This window comes from Melospiza georgiana, chromosome Z (genome assembly GCF_028018845.1).
Source record: "Melospiza georgiana isolate bMelGeo1 chromosome Z, bMelGeo1.pri, whole genome shotgun sequence".
Lineage (NCBI taxonomy): Eukaryota > Metazoa > Chordata > Aves > Passeriformes > Passerellidae > Melospiza > Melospiza georgiana.
The window spans coordinates 22,589,226-22,613,125 of record NC_080465.1 but is presented as its reverse complement, the minus strand read 5'-3'; the positions used below and the strand labels follow the sequence as shown (position 1 = coordinate 22,613,125).

Here is a 23,900-nt window from a genome sequence, read left to right as displayed (position 1 = left end):
ATCTGTCTTTAAAGAAAGACTGTTCTTTACCTCTCTTTAGAAGGTAGTGTTCCCTTCCATACTTTCCCAGACTTGGGTTACATATCCAATAAAGGGCGGCAGCTTTTGGCACCAGCCAGCTTTTTACTATGCAGTTCCTCCCTGCCCCTTTCTTGTACTAATCCTGCTATGTCTCTTACTTACTTTAATTATCTTCTTCCCTTCTTGTCCTACTTCTGTTTGCGATGTACTAATTATCAAGGGCCTCTGATGCACCTGTGTGTGTTTTGTTGTTTGGATATCTTCCTTTCTTGTCTATAGATCTTGGAAAAAGCTGAGGTTAGTCAGAGCATCTGTGTTTTCCCTATAACTGTTGATGATTGCCTATTCATGATTCACATTGGTGGGCTAAATCCCAAAGACAAAGTCTGGCTTCATGATGGGTTTCCAGTAACAGCCAGTTTCTCCTAGGCTAAGCTCTTTGATGTTCACATGTTTTGCTAATCTATTTTAGAAGGTACAATTAGAGGTCATATTTTCAAGATGGAAGGTAACAGTGGGACAACTGGATTCAGACAGAGGTGTCAAAATCAAGCTGACCTAATTCTTTGTGGTGACTGGATACTCTAAATAGGCTCGTCTTTATTAAACATCTTATTCAGCCTTAATAAGTAATTGTATCTAGTTGCCTTTATTAAATTATTTATTTAATTATAAATACCAGAATTGTTTTTTATTTACCACATTGGCATTCTGGAGATAACTCTCTTATGAGTAATGTAATTAGGGCCATGTTTTCAGAAGTTCCTGTACAATTTAAAGGTCTGTCTTTCTGAAAAAAGTTGCATTCTGGCTTTACAGGTGCGAATAAAACTTTTTTTATTTGCTTGCTTGTTAGACCTTTTCGTATTTCATTTTCTAATGGAGTCCTTGCAGGGCAGAGATTAGCTTGTATGGGATTTCTAATGAAGTGATATGCTAGAATGCTCATCTCTATTTTCTCAGGAACCTAGTTCTGAGGGCTAAAGCACTTAGCACTTGGAGGAGAAGGATGTAACAGGGTCCAGTGACTGGAAACTGAACTGAACAAATGCCACTTAGAAGTAAGGCCTGTTTTGCAAGATAAGAATGATTAACTTCTGGGACAAGGGACTTGTAATCTCTTCATCTTTACTTTCTGTCTTCAGATCAGAATGGGATGCCTTTCTGAGTGTCATTCTTTAGTTGTGTGTGTATTAATTTTGTTATAGTGTCAGTGACACACTATATGGATGCTGGTCAGTGATGGGTGCTTGGTGTGGAGTGAGCTTAGATGCAGGCTTCTGGTCTCTGGTGCTGTGACTGTACAGCCGTGCCTAATTCTCTCCCTCTGTTGCACCTGAATTTCAGACTGGATCCTTCAGCCTTCATGCTGAATTTACTTCCCCCTGCCCCACCACTGCTTGTCTCTAGGAATTTATGGGCTAGATATGTTTCTCTGTTATGTTCTTCAACCTCTAACTGACTTTGGCTTTCTTGTGGGGTTGGCTATTTTACATATGATGTTGCTTGGCATCTTTCTCCTTTCTCAATGCCAACTTGGGTGTGCAGCAGCAGTAAAAGGGAATGAGGCTCTGGGGAGACACTGCTTTCTGTGTAGTATCCCACTAGTTCTGAGCAGTTCCTGCCAGCCTGCTGTGGCATGTAGAAAGACTGCTTCTTTCTGAAAACTGCTATGGTGCAAAGCTCAGATGTAGTTGTGTAGGGGCAATGTCTGCCTGTCTTCAAGAGCGCAAGGACTGGATCTCTGTGGCTCTTTGTGGCCTGCTTTCTGCATTGCTGCTGTTCTTTCTGATCCAGTCCAGGGCGATCATCAGCGTTGTTGTATTGCTTTCTCTCAGAGCAGGTACATGCAGGCACTGTGCTAAGTCGCATTGTCCTTTGAAAAAGATAGTTTGAAGGAGGTTTAACACAGGACTAATGTAGCTCTCCTGTAGTGTGTACAAAGTGTAAAAATTGATCTAAATGGGTTTTCGTTTGTTTTCTTTCCAGCTCCCCGGGGAAAGCGAGGCTGGAAAACCTTTTATGCTGTGCTGAAGGGAACGGTCCTGTACTTGCAGAAGGTAGGGGAAACCACTGTCTTTTGAAAACTAATTAAAGAGGGATAAAGCAGCACGCATCTTCTCTACTCTCTCAGTGTACCTCCAGGCTCCTTTTCCTCGGATGCACAGCATGGCTGATCTCCCTACCCCCACCTATTAACACACACATTCAGGCATGAATCCTCTTGTTGACACCCTCTCCCTTTTCACAATTTCAAGTTCAGTTCCACTGCCTGCATCCATATGTGCACCCTGTAAGTTCCAATGTATGCCACTGCTGCCTCACACATCTGAAAAAGCAGCTAGCTTCACCAGCAAAGACTATCATCTCTCAGCGTCATGCATGCGTCCTCTAGGCTGCTTTTAACTTTGCATTTCATACGTATGACTTCCCCTTCTGTAAGGTTGTCCTCCTTTCCCACCTTTTCATGGCACACTTTTCTGCAGTGCCTGCAAGACCAGCTGCAAAACAATTGAACAACAGCTTGGCTTTGGTAGGAATCTGCAGCTTCTGTTCCTTTGCGAAATTGAAGGATAAAAGGATACTTTTTTTCCACAAAGCAAGAAAGGGCTGGTTTCTAACAAAATGTGCTTCCTGACAGCAAGGTGTCTAAAAAGATAGTCAGATGAAACCCTTCAAGCTTTTTGTTGCAAGCTTAAATATATTATAGTACATTTTTAACTACACTGTTAGAACATAAAATGCAACATATGAGTGAGAACTGTCAAAATCAAATAAATGGCAGCAGCTAAGTAGGTTTTTAAGGCTTTTTGCCCTCCAATTTAGATGAAATATTCATGGAATAGATACTGCTTGTCCAGACTGCCCTATATTGCAGAAGTATGCTTCTTTGAAAGCTGTTTTACATTTTCACTCAAAACCAGATAGTTTAGTAGCTATCAGGAGTGCGAGTACATACTGCTGTTTCCTCCTCCCCTGCTGTGGCTTTCTGAAGTTGTTGGTTTCACTGGAGCCAACCTGAATAGTCTCTTGAGAAGAAAGAGTGATTTGAATCAGATTATTATAGCATGAGGTTTACAAGTTGAATGCTTGGGGTGCAGTATCTTTTTGAGGGGTCTGAAATCCGGAAACAGACAAAACAATCTGCAGTCAGGATAGAAGATTTAGGCTGTAAGTTGGGTGTGATATGCTCAGAGCCAGTGCAAGAGACTAAAACCAAGTCAGCTGAATCCAAAGTCCTTTTATTGGGAACACGTTCAGGTACTACTAAAATGCCTTCATGGCAGTCTTGTACTTGCCCTTTTCTGACCAAAATGGATTAATCTGCTTCTGTTCCTGAAATAAATAATCTTTAATGTTCACCTGAAAAAACGGCATGGTTCTGTGAGAAATAAGAAGACTTCCTTTTTGAAATACAATATTTAATTCCTTATTTGATATTCAAGGGAAAGAACTGAGTATACTGTCTATTTTAGCACCTTAATCACATATTTTTATTACTATTGCTGGCATATTAGTTTAAAATGCTTTCTGTTTAATAAAATGTAGAGATGCTGATGTAGCATGCTAATTTTCTACAGAATGCTGCCCTTCCCCCTGTTACCCTCCTGTTACCCTGTATGTTTTCAGGAGCAGGGAGTAATTTCACATATGACTGCATTTCATCAGAATGAAATGCATTGTTGGAATTCTTGTTCTTATTTGTTTGTTAGTTGTGTATTTTGGTCTTCTCAGAATACTTGAATTCAGTAGTTACTGGGCACTACTCTGCAGAGCTGCATTCTCCTATTTGCATGGGAGCCATCCGTTGTGTTGAAGGCATCTTACTGTATCACACTGCCAAGTAAGGCTTTTGTCTTTGTGCTGTGAAAGGTTGACAGAAGGTTGTGATGGGAGGTAACTCATTCCAAGAGTGATGGGGCAGCTGTGAGCCTCTCCACAGTGCCTCTGGCCCCTGCTCAGCCACATGCTGCAGCTGTGAAAAAGCCTGTGATTTCACCACCAGGGCTTTCCTTCAGCAGTCAAATAAACTTTACTCTGTTAGAGATGTAGTATCATAGAAGGTGAAGGTGCCAGAGTTAAAAAATACACAGCTAGACCAAGTAGTTATAGTAAAGATTGCTGAGCTGCTGTTTCCTTCTGTAGGGACTGAAATTATTCTAATTTTAGGGAGTACTGAAGCATTTTAGAAAAGTTTGATTTCTTTGCAGAAGTTCTTAGTTCTGGAAATAGTCCTGGCAATAGTCTGGGTCAAAGGATTGCCTTGTCTCAGTTCACCTCAGTTCTCTCCTGATTATAGAGAAGGTGAAGCTGATATGGTGCAGTAGGGCGGAGTGCATTCACAAGCATGTCCTCTTTTTCTCATTCCCCATATACCTGTGGAGATGACATCTGTGATGGTGGTTTCATTGCACTATTCAAGCACTATTCAAGCAGGATAGAGAGAAATCTCGCTGTACAAGTGCTGTGTACACACAAACACATGTACAAAACTCTGCAGTATTGCGTTCTGTGTTCATCTGTAACTCAGCTGTTCCCTCAAGACACTATTGTAATATAAATATTAATTTTTCATAGCAGCTGTGAGTCCCCCAGTGGGCAGTGTGATCCCAATTCTGCCGTCTCTCTGTTTGCATTGCTGTTCTCCTTGTTTTGCTGTCAAAGGCAATGTATGAGAGTGTTTTATAAATGGTGGTCACTTGAGATTTACTGAGGATTCTTCTGGACAGCCTTGTCTCCCCGCCCACCTTTTTTCCCCCTTTGGAATTATACCAGCGCTAATTCCTGTGGTGCATATTGTTTTGTTCTTAAATAAGTGATTTAGGAGAAGCGGTTTCTGAATTAATGAGCACAGAGAGCACTGGAGGTGCTCAGTGGAAATGTTCACAATTAGCCAACTAAACATGCCTGTGCAGTATTATATAAAATAAGAAGTTTGACATGTTTGGGACATTGGCTATGTCTCTGGGCATCCTCAGGCCAAGGTTAATTTCCTGCCCTCTGTTCATAGCAAGAGGAAATTGCAAAGTAGCAGCTTGACAGAATGTCCGTTCACTAGACTGACATGGGATATGATGTGCATGTACAAGAGAAGCTTATAAGGAGAGGACAAAAGGCTGACCTCACTTCCTTGCTAGAAATTGCTTCTGGACAAAAAATGCATTACATGAACCTTTGTGTTTTGTTTGGACTCTTCTGTAAGGTTTGCAACATCTTTGCTGTTTGATGTGGCACTTTATAATTTTGCAGGCTTTGGGTCTTTTTATATAAATTTTCTCAAATTTCCTCTGTTAAAAATAAAAAAAAAAAATTGAGAAAGGCCAGACTCGTGAAGTGTTTGGTGGTGAGACTTTCTGAAAGAGAATCTTGCAGCTGCATGGAGATATCCATCCATGGTGCAGTGACTGATAAGAAAAGACAAATGTCATTCTTGGGTTTACCAGAAATGTATTTAGAAATATGCTGACTCTGGGTCATCAAGATGTGGGAAAGTCATTCTCCAGGAGTTTGAGAAAGATGAATTCAGCATGCCATTGCATTGTACACAGCACTCACATCAGCCTTCAGCTGACAGACAGATCACAGTTTCTTTCTGGCTCCATATATATTTCTTGCCACTATCTAGGTCTAACTTTAGAGAGCTGCCTTCCATTTCAGCTCAACCTGAATGCTGACACCAGCACATCATAGCACATGCTGTCCTTGACAGCTTAGGCAAAAATGGATGTTCCTACTCCCCTAGCATTCCCTACCAGTTAAAAAGAGTTGAAGGCCTTGGAGAAGGAATTTTGGCAGCACATTCATGTCCTTACAGCTTTCTCTGAGGCTGGCAAACTATGTGGAGACATTTCCGGTATGCTGATCAGTGCCTTTGGAGAAGCTGGCAGAGCCCCAGCTGTCAAGGTAGATTGCAGCCAACTGATCTGGTGGGATTAGCAAGGATTACCACGAATACTTTCTGTTGGAAAGGAGGGTTTATCAGACAGGGCTGCTTCTGGGGCTGCCCAAATGTGGACTTCTTCTGAAATGGATTTAGTCACCAGAGCAAGTTGTAGACATTGGATGCAGCTCACAGAGGAAGCTAGAAGGCAACAAGCTAAGTGATAGCTGACACTGTCTCTAGGCAGTAGTACAAGGTAAGATAGAATATCATATGTCTGAGGCCTCTGTAAGTTCATTTCCTGGCCCTGAGGTTTTCCCAGTCTTCCTGGACAATGGAGCCCGTCATTTCCCCCAGAACTACCACCAAATAAATCAGCTTGTGAGCCCTTACAGGAAGGGGCTTGACCTGAGGTCTTGCCTCCTCCATCTTCAAGGCAGGGTTTGCCAGACTTCCTTGAAAAAGGTTTGAAGAAATGCCCTAAGTGGGCATAGGCAAAATCCTTCAAGACTGACAGATGCCTTCAAATCTTGCTGAGTCTCAAATTATGAGAGATGGAGGACATTTGACTTTGCTCACTGCTAGCCCTTGTAAACCCCTTATATCACAGATGTTTAGGTTTGCGTCTGCTCTTTGGTCACCTGTGCAGTAATGCTCTGCCTTTCTGCTGGGCCTGCCAGACTTATGGCCCTTGCCTAGCTCCAGACAGAGGTGGTGGTGTGGCAGGACTGCTGGATAGCTGCTCTTCTCAGGTTAAGTGTCTGAGCAGCAGTATGGGAAGTTGTGGGCCTGCGCCAGCAGGACCTCCATCAGAAAGGATGGGACATGACAGAGGAGCAAGATGTTTTCTCCCACCTTCTAAGAGGTGGTCACCACAGCTGGTGACTTCCTATCCTGGAGAGCCTCAACCAGGAGAGCCCCAGCCCAGCCTGGCTGAAAGCTCAGGTGCCTTTGGCAGTGGCATAGATTCCTCTGGCTGCAGTCCTGTTTGGTGTGCTGCCAGAGAAGTTCTGTAAATGAATTCATGCACATTAACCAGCTCTTCTCTCGGGCGGGTGTCTCCCTGGCTGTGGAAGCTAGTGCTATCCCTGCACATACTCTGCATCCTCCACTGTGTTTCCTGCTAAACCTTATCTCATAAATTGTGTTCAAGTGCAGGATCAATAGTTACCATGCCTGCAGGGAGTTATTTCACTGCTTTGCAGCTGTTACACTTGGTGCATATTCCAGGTGAAACTGATTTCTGTGACACACTAAGAGGGAGAAATGGAGTCAATTACAGACTGCTTTGGCCTGCTCTGCAGAAAAAAAGTGATGCAGCCTTGCTGAAAAATCACTTCTTTTCAAAAAGCTCCTGGCTTTCCCAAGCCATTTACAGTCATGTGGGCTTTGGATGGAACCTATGGCTACATTATGTCCTTGTCCAGCTTCCGTCACTCAGAAGATCAAAGACTGCTTCCAGGCTGCTGCTTGCAAAATAAGAGTCCCTGTTTTTGTCATCTGGTGTTAGGAATGGTACTGTTACTGAGTCAGAAACCCAGATAGAGCTGTGCTTGCCATTTGTAGGCCCTCATCAGAGAGAGGTAAGGGAGTTTGCTGTAATTTTCTTTGTGGACTTAGTGAGGAGGCTTCCGTAGTCTGTGAGGACTTGCCTAGGAGCACCTACGAAGGTAATTGGTTGAGAAAAATTAAAAGCAGGCAGTAGAGGCTGAGAACCTAAATAGCTGAGCAGTGGAGTTGGGGAGCTGATTATGAGGGATTGTTGAATTGAAGACAAATAATCCACAGCTGTTGTCATAGTCAAATACTTCCTGCTTACATCTCTTCCTGTCAAGCAGACAGTAGAACTACTTCTCTCCTTTGGAAAGACATCAAAACAGAGAAAAAAAGAAAAAAGAGAGAGAAAGGAAAACATGTTAAAGGTAGTGGAAACTACAAGTCAGGTTGCACTTAGTTCATATACTCTATTACTATTTCTGAACTCTGGAATAAGGTTTTTTCCTTAGGCTAAGGAGGAAGGATTAGTACATGCAGAAATTAAATGCCATAAATTTTCCCCCTGCTATCTTCTGCAGGATGAATATAAGCCAGAAAAGGCTTTGTCGGAGGAAGATCTGAAGAATGCGGTTAGTGTACACCATGCGCTGGCATCCAAGGCAACAGACTATGAGAAGAAACCCAATGTCCTCAAGCTTAAAACAGCAGATTGGAGAGTCCTGCTTTTCCAAGCGCAGTAAGTGCTCTCCTCATACCACTCATTGAGAAGGAAAGCAGTGCTGAAGGAGGAATAAATTTTTGCCTGGACAGGTTAAAACAGAGGCTTAAGAGGTTCAATCTGTTTATTTGATCAGAAATAAGATTAAGTAGTGATGTGATTAGAGTGCACAAATAGTGCATGAGAAAGAAACATCAGGTTTTAAGAGGCTTTTTAATCTAGCTGAGAGAGGCATAACAAGATGCAGGAGCTAGAAGCTGAAGCTCCAGGAAATTCAATTTGGAAGCAAGATAACAGGGTGATTAATCATTGAAGCTGATGACCAAAAGCAGTCTTGGGTTGTCTGTCTCCTGATGTCATCAAGTCCTAGCCAGATGTCTTTCTAGAAGATATACTGTGGTTAGAAACAAAGTTACTAGTTAATACAAGGATAATTTGATAAAGTTTTTCATGCTGTGATATCCAGACCTAACAGATGACCTGCCTTTTGCTTCTGAGCCCTTTTCTACTGAGATCCATATTAAACCTCCTAGAGATCTGTGGTTACCAGCACAACCAAGACCTTAGGACATATGTCGGAATCAGGGCATTAGTTGGCTCTGTCAGCTGTATTACTGGGATTGGATTAGGGAAAGATGTGTGCTAGGGTGAGGTATGGACCTAAGCACAAGCCAGCCTGTGACTGAGTTACTTAGCACTAACTGCTTGCAGACATAGGCAGGAAGACAGAGCAGACTCTTAAGACTTGTTCAGTTTTGGCTATTCTGGCTTTTAAAATACCATAGAAGGGATGGAAAGAGGTAGACAATGCTGAGTCAGCAAGTGCTTAATATGTGCTGCTTCCTCAGGAGCCAAGAAGAAATGCAGACCTGGATCAACAAGATTAACTGTGTGGCTGCTGTCTTCTCTGCACCACCATTTCCAGCGGCCATTGGTTCTCAGAAGAAGTTCAGTCGCCCACTCCTGCCAGCCACCACAACAAAGCTATCTCAGGTGAGACATTTTTATATAGTGGGTAGGTGGTAATGATTTCTCTTTCTGTCCAGACACTGGATGGTGGTCTTTGTCACCGTTTTATAGCTGTTGCTGCTAGCAGGCCTAGGAGGAGAAGGCTTGCATCGTAAATCTCTGCTCATTTCCTCGTGCAAGATTTGAAGTGGGGAGAGAAAAGGAACAGACTCAAATACAATTGATTTATGTTTTTGAAGAAAATAGTACCAGATAAAGAATTTTCTTTTTGTGCTTATGGCCCTGCAGAGTACATTTCAGATACTGATTGATGGAGTTATTTTGGGTTTGAGTGTTTATGAAAGCCACTTATTTCAGAAGTGGACATACTCCTGGTCTTTGGCTTTTTGAATTGGAAAAAGGCGAAAGCTGATGCATCAGACAAGCATCAATTATATTTCTCCCACTAGATTTTCCAGGCTCCATTAATTAGCTCAGGGATTTAATGTATAACATATATTTATAAACTGTGTCTTAAATGAATCTCTTCAGTCTCCCTTGTGATCGCACAAGCTTAGCATCCCGTGGCAAGGAGTTTCACAGCTCTACTGGTTCTTGCACAATTACACGTATTTCTGCTTGTCTCAGACTGCCTGTGTCAGATGCTTGTGCCCATAGCTTTTTGGGAGATGCAATGCCTGCCTGGAATTCATCCTGCATTGGCAAGAACATGATACTGATTGTGTTGATCAGATTGACAGAGTGACAGAGGTTATACTTCATGACATCTTCCTATAGCTTTTAAAGTGATGTGCCCATGCTGGATTGCTTCTTAAATGCATTTGTTGGGGTTTTTTTTTATTGTCTTCATAGCTTAGCAACTATCCTTAGAAACCATTGTCTCAAAACCTGTGTTTCTGTAAGGATATGGGGTTTTTTATGTTGCCTGTGCTTTTTCTCTCTCCATGACAGCAGCCTTTCTTCTTACATTGTGGTGACTGACTTACCGTTTTTTGTTCTGGGTTACAGTTTAAATCATGTTATGTAAAAAAATTATAAACTGGTCTCATCCTTTTGGTTTTAGTTTTTGGTCATGCATACCTTTTAAAAATACTGTATGGTGCTTCCATAATTTACCCCCAGTCACCAAGGGAAGCTTTTTCACTCGTTCTGTATGATTGTTCCATTTAGCATGTTGTTTCCTAGTCTCATTGTTTCCATTTAATCTGGAAAGGGAAAAGATAGATCATGACCCTGTGGTTTGTATCCTGAAGAAGGAGAGACATGAAAAGTGGAATAAGATAAGCTGTTTTAGATAAGGAGAAGAATGTTAAGTGTTCAAAATAGATAAATTCAAAGGCAAGCAGAAACATGTCTGCTTTCATGTGTCAGTGTGGAAAAGCTGCTAGCAGGCTGTTTCTCATGAAAAAAAACCCCCACAAATTGTCAGATCCCAGTGGTGGATGTTTGGGATTTTATTGAATGAGTCATGATGGACACTACTTCTTCAAAGGGTCTGTTCCTGGTCAGCCAGAAGTCAAGGTGCAGTGAGGGCTTAGCATGGGTAAGGAAGAGAGGCTGGACATGATAACAGGTTGTGCAAGATCATTGTACCAGATTTTCTTTCAAAAGCAGAACAGTGTATGATCTTGGTTAGTCCAACCAAGGAGGTGTGTGACAAAACTATATATAAAGGAACAACCAATCTAGAAAAGACCTACTAGGGTGTTAGGCTTTTTCTTTTTTTCTGAGAATGCACAGCACGCACAAAAGCTCCAGAGATGGTGCCCTGGAAATGACAGGTGCTGTATTAAGAGCTGCTCAAAGACCTCCTGTCATCAGACTGTAGAACTCACTACCATAGGATGTCCCTGGGACCAGGGAATCAGCACAGTGTAAAGAGTGATTGGGCACTAATGAGAGAGCATGCACATTTAGAGTAGTAACTAACAGTAACAAGAATTTTTTGGCAATCAGTAGCAAGCGGTTTCACCCCTACCATGTTTAGGCAGAGGTAAATTATCCCACATATTTCTCTCTTCTGTTCTCCTCCAAAAGAATTGAGACACAATATTAGCTGGGTCTTAGCTATCATCATCTGTGGAAGTTTTCCCCTTTCTGCTGTTTTCCACAGCTCCAGCGAGCCAAGAGGCTCAGTCCACAGTGTGACTCAGTGCAGTGCAGGCATATCTGAGCTAGATTTGAAGCTGTGGGCTTCATCTGAGCTGTGGGCTGTGCTCAGAACCATACCACAGAGGGACAACACTGGCAGCTGCAGCTGTTGCCTCCTCTGAGGTGATGTGCCTACACAGGAGCTGACCTGGGTACTACCTCTTGGCTAATTCACCAATATCTGCATGATCATGTGTCTATTTTGGACTTACCTAATTCAAACATAATTTCAGATCCAAGCCTAGAAATGGACAGAAGGCCATCCTGCAGGAGATGAAAACCTTCTGAGATGAGGGAAGGTTAGCTGACAGATGGACTGGAGGAAGTGAGTGGGCCTGGGTTTATGATAAAGGAAATTGCCTAGAAAGTGGGAGTAGCAGCTCCTCACTTTCTCCAACTGCACAGTGGGATAAAAACTGGTAGCAGCTTAGCAAAAGGAGATACTTTTTGGGGACTGGACAGCCCTTCCTCTTCTGAATGCATTCTATTGTTCTAAACAAATAGAAACCACACACTAGAGAGCTTTTGGCAGTGCAGAAATAGAAGGAGGGGCCCTGACTCTGTGTCTTTTCTGTCCTGGAAGGAACTCCTTTAACAATAAATAACCCGAGGCAGAGTCTTCACCTGTCTCGTTTTGCCCTTGGTTTGTCTGCATACACAACAGTCTTAATTAATTTACACAAAAATGTGTTAGAGCAAAAGTGTCATGTTGTCAGTATTGCTCGGCAGCAAGCTGCTTCCATTGCTCACAGCAAGGCAATGGATGACAGGTTTGCTCTCTTTCCCAGTGGCATCTGCTAGCTGCTGAGTTTTTCTGCAAGCTTGGCCACTTTGAGTGCCTTTGAGAGAGCTGTTGGTGGCAGCGCTTTGGGATGACAGACTTTATCAATCTAAGAAAAAGAAACTATGAGGTATTATTGTACAGGAACCTCTCTATTTTTCTTTGCTTATTGGATATTTTGGATTCTGTCACCTAAGTGCCTAATATGTTTCTGAAGGATGAACAGCTGAAGTCCCATGAAGCTAAGCTGAAGCAGATCTCCACTGAGCTTGCTGAACATCGCTCCTATCCTCCTGACAAGAAGCTCAAAGGCAAGGAAGTAGATGATTACAAACTGAAGGACCACTATCTGGAGTTTGAGGTATATATGGAAAACATTATTACTTTTACTTCTTGGGTGTGGATGGTCTTATATTTGGAGTACAGTCCTGAAGTTCTTCGTTTTTCACTTTACTTCCCTAGGAAGTGTGTTCTTGCTAGGCAGAAAAGTCATCTGCAATTGCAGATGCTGGGATGTGGCTCTTCTCTCTGGTGAGAATGTCCTTAGTGATTTAGCTCCCAGCCTGTAACATGGAGGATAGAAACAAGACTCCTGTCCTTCCTCATGTACCTGTTTGAAGAAATTTTAAGATCTTAATGCATTAAGTGTCTTGTGTTGTAAAACTGTGTTGCCTAGTGTATTGGAACATCAGTCTCTAAAGAATGACTGCGTTCTGCAGGAATGCAGATCATGGTAATTGTCTTCCATTGGTAGGTTCTGAAGGAACTGATATGCTGAAGTTATTGTCATAGCCTTGCCTCCCTCCTCAGAGCCATTGTGTTGTATACCACTTATATGGATGTCAGGATGAGAAGGAAAATGGTAGACTTAAAGATCACAGATTGAATGATGCAACTTAGGCAGATGCATAAGAAGATTGTTTTGAGTATCTGACAGCAGCTTTTATCTGTAATGGTGTCTGCCACATTTTAGGACTATGTGGGAATGAATTGGCAACCCAGCGGATGTCTGGCATTTGTTATGACTACACCTTTGAGCTTTTCCTCCCAGGACTACGAGTCAATGTTGCCTTGGGTCTGAAAGGATCCTAGTCTAAATAGGCAGTGCTTGGCAAGGAAAATACATAGTCTGACAAAGAGGAAGAGCAGATAAGACAGATGAGACCACTAGAGCTGATGCTGGAGGCAACACAGCACAAGCCTCTAGAACTGAAGTAAGCCTTCTGCCCTGTGCGATCAGTTTCTGTTAGGGGGACTCTTTTTACTCCCGAACTTAAATCATTGCATGCTTTTGCTTTTGCAGAAGGTTAACCACTGTGTAGCCACTGTGTTGAGTTTCACTTTGCTGTAGCAATGTCCATCAGCATGGCTTTATGAAGGAGGAATCGTAACTTAACCAATATGATAGTCTTTTTTGATGTGATGTTTGGTGTGATGGACAAAGGGAGAGCAGTGGATATTGTTTGTTCTTCACTTTGACAAGAATTCTGACATTGTCACCTCTAACAACCTTGTAGTCAAGCTGATGAAGTGGATTATGAAGTTGACAGTGAACGATCGAGATCAAAGAGTTGTGATCCGTGGCACAGTGTCAATTAGTTTTGAGGAGAGCACTCAGATGTACAGAGTAAGCCTCACACTTTCTCTCTGGAGGGCATCTTGTAAAACTTGGAAGATAAAGCATTTTCTTAGCTTTGCGCTCTTGACACAAAGTTTATTTTCTGTCACTTTTAGAAGCTTGGTGAGTTAGGATGAAATGTGGGCTGGAGTGTTAAACGTTTATGGAAAGATTGATGAGGGAGTAGATTATTGTGGGGTTTTTCTCTGTTTCCTGTGAATTTTATCAGGGATAAAATTTATATCCTTTATCTTTTGAGGATATTCCTCAGGTACCTCAATACAAATCACAACCACTATAGCCCAGGAAACAAAAGGTGTCCTCTTCACTAGTGAGAGTCTCAAACAGCATTTGAGCTGTGCAGTTCAGGTAAGTGATCAGTTCTGCACAAGTGCTCATCTAAGCAGGCAAGTTGAGGCAACAGCTTCAGTTGTGTGGGAGAAATGGTAATTCAAGGTGCTGATTTGCTGTGCTAAGTTACCTTCACACTAAGCACAGATTTCACTGGCCATGTTGAACTATCAAGACACCATTCCAAGGGTCATGAGACCAGGCAATTCCAAAACGTTGGAAATCAAACAAATGAGGCAGAAGGCTAAATTGGGATCTTCTTCTGGAGCTAAGTCAAAAAAGTAAGGTTTATGCTGAGTGGAAGCAAGGTCATGTGGCATGGGAACAATTCAGTGAGAGATGCTGCTCACCATTGTAACAAGAAAATTCACGTGGCCAAATCTCAATTGGAGTTGCATCTGGCCAGAACTATGGGGAATAAAAAGAGTGTTTTAAAAAGAGTATCAATAAAAACAGTGTTTTAAAATATATTATTTTACAATAATATTCTACACTGCAGAAGGCAGTGTAGAAATAACATCATTGTCGTACAGGATCAGGATGGTCATCTCACAAACAGGGACATGGACAAGGCAGAGTGTTTAATGCAGTCTTTGCCTCTGTCTTCAATATGGGTGGCAGACCACGGGGATCTCAGTGCCCTGAGATGGAGGACCATGACTTTGAGACTGCTCCCATTTAAACTTGAAGTTGTGTAGGATCAGCTTTTTAAGCTGGATCCCTGCAAATATATGGGGCCTAATGAAATTCATCCAGAATACCTCCAACAGTTTTCTGATGTCATCACAAAACTTGTCTCGATGATATTTGAACAGTCTGGAGAGATCCCAGTTGGCTGGAAACTGTCCCAGTTTTCAAGAAGGGCAAAAAGGATGACACTGGGAAACCAGAAACCACAGGTCTGTCAATCTCATTTCAGTGCCTGGTAAATTTACAGAGAAAATGGTTCTGGGAAGTATTGGAAAACATCTGGAGGACACTGGAACCATCATCACAGCCAGCACAGCTTCATGAGAGGAAAGTCAGGCTTGTCCAACCTGGTTTTCTTTTATGACAGGATAACCCACTTACTTGATCAACAGAAGCCAGTTAATGCAATCTTTTTTTTTTTTATTTCATAAAGCTTTTGATACTGTCTCTCTCAGGACCCTTCTGGAGAAAATGTCCAGCCCACACCTGGATAAACACACGATGTGGTGGGTGAGCAGCTGGCTCAGGGGTCAGGCACAAAGGGCTGTAGTGAATGGGGTGACATCAGACTGGTGTGACCTGTCACTGGGGGGGTTCCACAGGGCTTCATCCTTAGCCCTGTGCTCTTCAACATCTTCATAAAGGACTTGGACACAGGACTGGAGGGGATACTAAGCAAGTTTGATGATACAGAACGGGGAGAAGGTGCTGACTCCCTTGAAGGCTAGGAGGCCCTACAGAGAGACCTTCACCAATTATGGGACTGGGCAATCACCACCTGTATGAAGTTCAACAAGGGAAAGTGCTGGATTCTGCATCTCAGTTGGGACAACCCTGGGTGTATGGAGCACCTGGGAATGAGAAAATGGAGAGCAGTGCCATGGAAAGGGACCTGGGGTCCTGGTCAAGGGCAGGTTGAACATGAGTCAGCAGTGCTCTGGTGGCAGGAGGGCCAACTCTGTCCTGGGGTGTATCAGGCTCAGCATCACAGCCAGGCAAGAGAGGCACTCTGCTCTGCACTGGAGCAGCCTCACCTTAAGTGCTGGGGCCGGTTTTGGGTCCTCAGTATAAGAAAGATATGAAGCCTCAAAGCTGCCAAAGGAGGGCAGTAAAGATTATGAAGGCCTTAAGGGGAAGTCATGATGAGTAGCTGAGGTCTCTCGGTTTGTTCAGCCTGGAGGAGAGGGAGGAGCTAAGGGGAGACTTCATTGCAGTCAACAACTTTCTTGTGAGGGGAAGAGGAGGGACAGGCACTGATATGTCTGTGACGATGTGTGGGAATGGCCTGCAGCTATGTCAGGGAAGGTTTAGGCTGGACATTGGAGAGAAGTTCTTCTTCACCCAGAGGCTGGTTGGGCACTGGAACTGGCTCCCCAGGGCAACGATCACAGCACCAGCCTGACAGAGTTCAAGAATCATTTGGACAATGCTCTCAGGTACATGGTGTGATTCTTGTGGATGGTCCTGAGCAGGGCTAGGAATTGGACTAGATTATCCCTGTGGACCCCTTCCAACTCAGTTAATTCTATTATTCTGTGAGGCAGTAAAAATCCCAAACCAAACCTAAATGTTGAGCTGTATGAAAATTGTGAATGGAAAGCTTCCCTTTAGAACAATGTCCTGTCAGGGTTGGCAGGAGTGGTGAAAGAGCTGACTGTATGAGATTAAATGCAAAGGGCAAGGGGCAGGAGAGGTAGGATTTTGTAACTGTCTCTTTCAGGCTGAGACAGCAGGCTAAACCTAGTGTCTGTGTACAGGTGGCTATGCTGATACATCTTGGGAAATACACCAAAAGGTCCTGTGAGTCCCTAAGGTAGCAGCATAGTACCATTTGGAAGGAAGATGCCAATTTCCTTTTCTGTAGGTCCTTACAATTTCTTTTGGTTCACACACTGGTGATGCCTTCATTCTTGTTCCTAGCAAAAGACATGTGAGATGAAGGAGAGGTGAAGCATGAGGTAACTGGTCCTTGTTCAGGTATGCAGCCAGTAGCATTTGTTTTTGATGGTGTCTTTACTTACACCCAGCATGGAAGGAACAGCTTTCATTGCCTGTTCTCTGAGGAAGTACTGCATAAGATTGAAAAAAAATTAGTTGCTTATTGCAGAAAATTTATAGTTAGAGAAGTACCTTTTGAGTGCTGTCAGATGAGAGGTGAAGCCAGAATACCGATGTGCGGCTACTTCATACTTCATTATTATGTGCATTCATTCTTCAGAGATAATGTTGCAGAAGCTTTTGAATGGTTTTGACTTCTGTGGTTTTATTTCTTGACAGAAATTGCCAAATTGATTTCTTTTAAAGCAAAATTTCCAGTAGCATTTATCTAACTTCAAATGTCAGGTCACTGAAAGACCAACTTTGTTGTGGTTGAAATCAAAGTTGAAGTGTGTTGATTAATTGTAATAGAAATCAAGGACCCACAAAGTCCAGGGGAAAATGGCCTTTTGCACACATGCAGATCCTGGATTTCCATTCTGATTGCTGAGTCTTGAGACTTTGGTGGTGTTTCTGGACCTGTAAAAGCATAAATCCATACAAGTAAAGCCCCCCTCTCAATTTCATGATATTATGCTGTTCCCAAGCTAAGAGCACTGGCTGGCCTTTTGCAGAAGCGTCTGGTTCATTTTGTGGTGAATCATCCATCAGCTCAGTGCATCATCGTCGGAGTTCTTGCTGTTTCTCCATTTCCATTTTTATTAAATGACACATCTTACCTGCTTCATGTGTTTGTCTCTCACGTTGTGGAGCTCCATCTCCAGATATGGAAGTCATAGGAATGCTTATTTATTTAATTTGTAGGAGGATTCTGTTATGATTCTCCTCTGTGAGGATTTGTTTATTCAAAGGATTCTCAAAAGCCAGTCACATTCTCTTCTTTTTTTCCCCCTTTATATTCCATACTTCAAAGCTTTTTGACTTCCTGCCCTTAAATAAATGTTTTTACCAGAACTTTATTATTTTGTTAGAAAATGTAAAATATTTTCTTAAATACTTTTTTCCTCTGTCAGGAACATAATAGCTTGGCTGCTGTTTGCCACTTTCAAATACAAGTTAACAATCAGTACAGATATTTACATCCACCTTCCCTGACTCCCAGCACACTGAGATCACTGTAATTACAATGCCTGCACTATGTGTTTAAGTGGATATATCAGGGGCAAGTTACTAAATAAATCCTATGAATGTTCTCAGGATCTCCTGCCTCAACATCTGTTTCTGAGACCTTTCAGGGGTCTTCTGTTACCATACCGTCATTTTCTTCCTTGCCGAATTGTTTTGTGGAAAATGATGCAATTGGAGCAAACAGAATGAAACCTTCCTGTTGGAGAGGGAAAACTCTGGTCCAGATGAGGGATAGAACAAATGGGCATGGGACACAGTAAAGTGAACTTTTTCCAGTTGAAAAATAGAAATGTCTGGACAGATAGCAACCTTCATCATTCCCTGTGAGTGACATAGCAGGGAAACATGCCTTGCTGCTGTCATAGCCTTCTCATCTGCTCCTTTTTGTTAAGGTCTGGCCTTTTAGAAGATTTTCCCACATGCCTAGTGCTGGCCGTGATGGTACAGTCTGAACTTAGACCCTGCTTTGGTTTCTCCCCCGTGGATAAGAAAAGCAGGACCTGCTGGTGGGAGTGGAGGATTGCAGCAGAGCAGGATTTTTGTTGTCCTTAGTTTAGTGCACTTTATCTCCATGCATGCCTGAGCACACAGGATCTCAGAATGTGTGAGCACAGCTTTGGTCTCAGCATGACTAAAGTAGCAAGCTTTCATTTGATGGTGTTACTTGGAATGGGAGCCAACACTCATTGGAGCATCAGGATTTGTGTGCTGCAGAACTGAGTGCCTCTAATTACACAGGCCTCAGTCTGCCTGAAATCCTCTTTGTTTAATTTACATTAGCCACTGTTGTCCATATCCACAGTAGGCACCATTGTTTGCATACATGCTGAGCTCCTGGCTTTCAAGGCCAGCAGAAAGCATTAAGTTACTGAGGTGGTCTCTCATGTGCCCTTGCAGAATTTCTTTGAGACTAATTTGGGCCTTTCTTTTCATTTCCCAGAAAAATCGCTATGAGATTTACGTTGGCCTACTGAAAGAAGGGGTGAAGGAGCTGCTGAGTGGAGGAGAGAACGATGCGCCAGGACTGAAGAAATCCCACTCAAGTCCGTCTTTGAATCAGGAGTCTCCAGTTAGTGCCAAGGTGAAACGCAATGTCTCAGAGAGGAAGGACTACAGGCCAGAAACACCCAGCATTAAGCAGAAGGTTACTTAGGGTGGAAATGACAACTAGGGGAACAGCCATGCAGCAAAGTATTGGTGGTCAAAATTTTTTCATTTAATAACCTGTCATTCACAAAAAATAAGTGCATCTGCCTGAATGGGGTGTTAGTGACATTTTCTATTGTATATTTTGCTGTTTCTGTGCAGATTGTGGGAGATGTCTTTGCTCCTGCTTTGCTTTGCTTTGTTAATTTATCATTTAGCAATTGAAGCATCGGGACTTTTTTGTGTTATTCTGTTTCTAAAGGAGCTGGGGAAGGGGTAGAGAGCTGTGATGTTTATTCTGTCTCCTCCCCATTTATCTCCTCCCATCGGCATGTGGCTTTCATCTCTCAAGTCACTTGTCACTTTATTTACGTGGTGGGTGGGAAAAATAACTGGACAAGTGCTGCAGTGCTGTGAATGTGAGCTGTAGCTGTGAGAAAAGCTGTGCAAACATGCAGCTGCAGAAGGCTGACTGTGGGGTAGGGTGGTGGGAGCACTAGTTTCCTGACAATGTAAGGCATGTTGGTACTGGTACTGAGCAGCAGGTGGTACAGTAAATAGTCACTGTTGCTTATTGTTACTGCATTGACCCTGAACACTTTGCGTGTGTGAAGGAATGAACCTGGAAACCTCTGGCAATGCTGAGATGACGGCATTGGAATAATTTGTTTGCTTCCTCCCAAGCAGGGAGCCTTCTCCTGAGTTTGCAGCCTGGAAGGCATCCAAACCCATGCTGTCTCTGCAGTCAGGAAGATTAGGGATTACCCAGTTGGAATGGCTATCTGGGCTTCACATTTATTTGCAGAGAAGGCTGCTGTAGATGTCAGCCATTAGCATTATATATTAATTATATATATTAAAGACAAAGGGCCTCTGTGTAGTTTTTAACTATACGCTCTCACTTAGCTGCTATATAGAGCCTTATGATATATTGTGTCCTGTTGCTTCCCCTTCCGGGGGTTTCCTTGTTGGTGTGCAAAGAGAGCTGCTTTCAATTCCTCTCATAGTGACAAAGCACTTTGCCTTTTTTCTTCAGAACGGGATTCTCCTCAGTTCTCCATTTTCCTTCTTTAGCTCACATATAGGTGGAAGAGGCTGGTGCCTCCTCACAGTTCCTGCATACCCTGTGCCAGACTTTCCAAGGGGAGCACAGATCTGGGAGAGACCACCATGGGTAGCTCTTTCCATACCTGAAAGGTACACTCTATGCCCTGTTTGTGCCATAGACCCTTGGGGTGGCCAGCAGTTTTTCAGGCACAGAGAGCAGAAAGATGACATAGAAATAATTTTCCTACTTCCCAGCCCCTCTTGTCTGGATCTGCAGAGAGTGCTGGCTCTCCTGTTACCCAACTTGTTACCTGAGTTTTAATCTCAGTTTTTATACTGGCCCACAGGGTGAGCTTCAACAGGTCTCTCCCATTTTGTGTCACCCTTTCTCTCTATGAAGTAGTACTACCAAACTGGCCTTTCCCACAGAGCGCCTTGGGAGATAATGTTGAGGGCCAGTTGAAAACTGCTCCTTGCTGTTTGTTCTGTTGTTCCTGGCACAGGACTGCCTTCTTGTTGAATGCAATTCTTGATGCACATAGAAATGTCAAGATCAATGCAAGGACTGTTTAGAAATGCACTGGTGTTTTCAGCCCAAGTAGTCAAAGGGCCGTACATCAAAAAAATTGCTATCTGAGTGGATGTGTGTTCTGTCTGGCTTCCCAAGGGTCCAAGTCAATTCATCTAGTTTTATTGAGCTGCCAGTCCAGTGGGCAGAACTAAGAGTGATCAAAGAGAAAACGCCCTTAACAGCCACTGCATGACTTGCCTTCCCTACTGAGTACCACCATGCAACAGCTTTTGTGGTGTTGTGCTGTCTGTTGGCTGTAACAGTGGTGTTGCATTCTCAGATGTGAGATTTTGGGGCAAATTGATCCTTACAGCTGCAGCCTGGTAGCGAAGCCAGATGAGACTGTTCTCATGAGTGATGTTGAGATGCGCATCCATCTGGCATCTGCCACAGTTGAGGAATGCAGAATACTCCTCTGGGAAGAAAACTTGACCTCCCTTTTATGATTGAGGAGTGGTATTTAGTGTTCCCACTGAGACTCTCCAAACTACATGGCCCTTGCTCACTCCCTCCTTCTCCTCCCATCCTTGCTGTGGGCTGGAGAGGAGAATTGGAAGCATAAAGGGCAAAGACCACAGGCTGAGATAACAAAATTTACTGGAAGTGGGAATGAGATAAGAAAATGAATGGTAAACAACAGCAGTATTAATAACACAGTGCTCAAGAATACTCACCACGCAGAACCCAACAATATCCAACCATTTGCTTCCCAATACTCCGACCCAGGAGGGACATCTTCTCCTGTTCCTGGAAAATGACATGAAGTGGTATAGAATAACCTTCAAGTCTAAGCCATGATCCTGCCGGGCTACTGCATAAATTAACCCTGTCCTGGCCAGAACCAGTACATCATTCTATGAATTATTTTATATTACAATAGGATACATGCAGCAGAAACAAAACCCAAAAAAAGGTGCAGATCTATAAATGGCCCTGCTTGGCTGTCAGGGTTGGGTTGAGTAGATGATCTTTTTGAAGGCAGGCTAGAAGATGCTTGGCAAACCTCTTTTATTTATGGAGTGCAGTGCTTCAAAAGGCAAAGAGGTGACATTTAACTTTCTTCTTCCCTGGCTTTAAACATATTTTGGTTGCTGAAAATTCCAGTTAAATTGCTGAACTCAAGAAGAAATTACTCCTGTTAAATGCATTTTCCAGCTTTGACACAGAAACTGGGTAATTCCTCTTCAAAGTCATTGCAGAAAAGGTGATTTGAAGCAATAGGAAAAATCAAAAAGTGAACTGCAAAAAGGATGTTTTTTTCATTATTTATTATCTATTTCCATGTATACTTGTAAACAGAGTATTTTTTTTAGGTCTCATCTGAATGTATCAAATGCAGATTTTCATTTTTGCATTTTTTAGTCATTAAACATTTGTTGAGCTTAGAGCAGTCTTGCTGAGACTGTTGAGGCGTGCAGATCAGTTTACCCAGAATTTATAGTTTCTGCTCCAGTTTTAATTAATGCCATTTTCCTTTGTTGCTTTACAATGTATAAGCATGCCAGGCACCTGTGTAGAAATGCACACTTTGGAGACCAAGAAAAAAATGTGATCCTGTTGCAAAAGTCTAAGACTCCTGCCCTTCCTTGGGAATAGGTTCATCTACCAATCAGTATTGTAATTAGTTTTTTTCCCTCCTGATCATACTATATAGGATAGGGCAGGTTCTCAGGTGGTCTAAGTGGTGCATCTCCTTGAGTAGCACCATTAAGAATCTGACCAGGGAGGTTTGCATGGTACCCTGCACCCTGCCTTTCTTTGCAGAAACGTTTCCCTCTAGGGAAGATCAGTGCTTGACTGCAGCGACTCAGGAGCTCTGGTTGCAGTATGTAAGAATATTCTGCTGGTTTCCAGCCCGCCTCTGGGACATGAGCTACAAATCACTGGAGCAGCCTGCAGTTTCCTGGGTGTACTCAGTGTAAGGAGCTACTGGCTGGCTGCCATGAGCATGTGTGCATGTGGGAGAGCCTTTGCATTGGTGACGCAGGGAGGTGCCATCCTTCCTTGTCACCCTTCCTGCTCCAGTGTGCTATCATTGCTCAGGCGAGGCCTCTGCCTGCATGTAGAGAGTGGGGATGCAAAGAGAGGGAGCAGGCTAAGGCTAACACCTCCTTACTTCCCCTTAAGGTGCAGATACTGGTTCTGGGGGGACTCACCTGGCTCTGAAGCGTTGCTGGCTCCAGGGGCTGAACCATCTGCTATCCCCAACTAAGGGAGGAGAGACAGGAAAGGACCCCACTAGTCTGCACCTGACAGCAGAGGGCTGATGGAGAAGGGGAAAACTGCCTTCCCGTCTCCCCACCCAGCAACCAATGTGGGTGAAATACTCTCCTGAAGCCAAAGCCATAGTCTCCTCTATGATTCAGCAGGATGCAGGGGACTGTTTGAGATGGATTTTTTTTCATCAGCAGCTGCAAAAGGGACTCCCCAGACTAGTTGTGTGTTTGTCTGCATCTTGCAGATAAATTACGCATGAACCAGTGAACATGACTACAGCTTCTAAATCCAGTATTTATGTTGTGTCTTCAGTTGATGTAGAGAGGTAAGTCAGCCAGCAGAGTGATTAATGCAGCAGAGTTGTGCGGGAATGCTGTTCAGCTGTGTTGCCAGCTCAGTTTTTCATCTGCAGCCAGTCACTTGTAAATGGTTACCAGAAACTTTCTAATGATTAGTAACAGCTCCTCACTAAAATACTTCCCCTCTGATCGTGCCTGCTCCCAGGTTGCAGTCTGTCTGTGTTAAGGGGCTCTCATGGACAGCTGTGCCCTGCACAGCCCTGCTTTGTGGAGGAGTTTGGCCCAACAGACCTCCAGGGACTGTTCAGTGACTTTTCACAGCTCCAGTGCCTTCGGATAACAAGGCCGGTTGCTTTTCTGGCTTGAAAAAGCCAAAACTTTTGCCTTTCTCCAGTGGGTAAATGAGGTTCTTGCTTGACTGGAGTCAAGTGAAGTCTTCAGTGAAGATATGGCTATGGCAGTGGAAGAAGTCAGAGATGACAGGGTTATCATCAGGCTTCTTGGAGGCATTGTATGGCATCGTTCTCCTTGAAAGCGGGAAAGGCTTTTCTCTGCAGATGGCTTACTGCTTACTGTGTCTGCATTCTCCATTTTTAAATTAATTCTGGTCTTATTACAGTTAGTCTGACAGCTCCTCCTCCTTTTCTGACAAGCTGCTCTTGTCTGTCATCTTAGCACCTCAGCTGCTTCTGTATAACAGGTCTGTTTCCTTCCATGCTTGCAGAAATCCAGAAAATTTGACTCTCCCATCTTGCATTGAGAAAACCTGCTCTGAAGCAGTGCTGCATTGACTGGATAACCCTGTGAACAGCTTTTT

General features: G+C 43.3%; 1 protein-coding gene across 3 annotated transcripts in view; it reads left to right on the top strand.

Moving 5' to 3' along the window:
* Window positions 1-20,259, top strand: part of PSD3 (pleckstrin and Sec7 domain containing 3) — a 107,917-nt gene extending 87,658 nt beyond the window's left edge. For all 3 annotated transcript variants that reach the window (XM_058043560.1, XM_058043561.1, XM_058043563.1), the window contains 5 exons: window positions 2,011-2,081; window positions 7,978-8,135; window positions 8,966-9,110; window positions 12,236-12,379; window positions 18,744-20,259. In XM_058043560.1, the coding sequence (XP_057899543.1) occupies window positions 2,011-2,081; window positions 7,978-8,135; window positions 8,966-9,110; window positions 12,236-12,379; window positions 18,744-18,956 (731 nt within the window). In that variant the 3' untranslated portion in view covers window positions 18,957-20,259. The remainder of the gene's footprint in view (window positions 1-2,010; window positions 2,082-7,977; window positions 8,136-8,965; window positions 9,111-12,235; window positions 12,380-18,743) is intronic.
* Window positions 20,260-23,900: the final 3,641 nt, after the last annotated feature.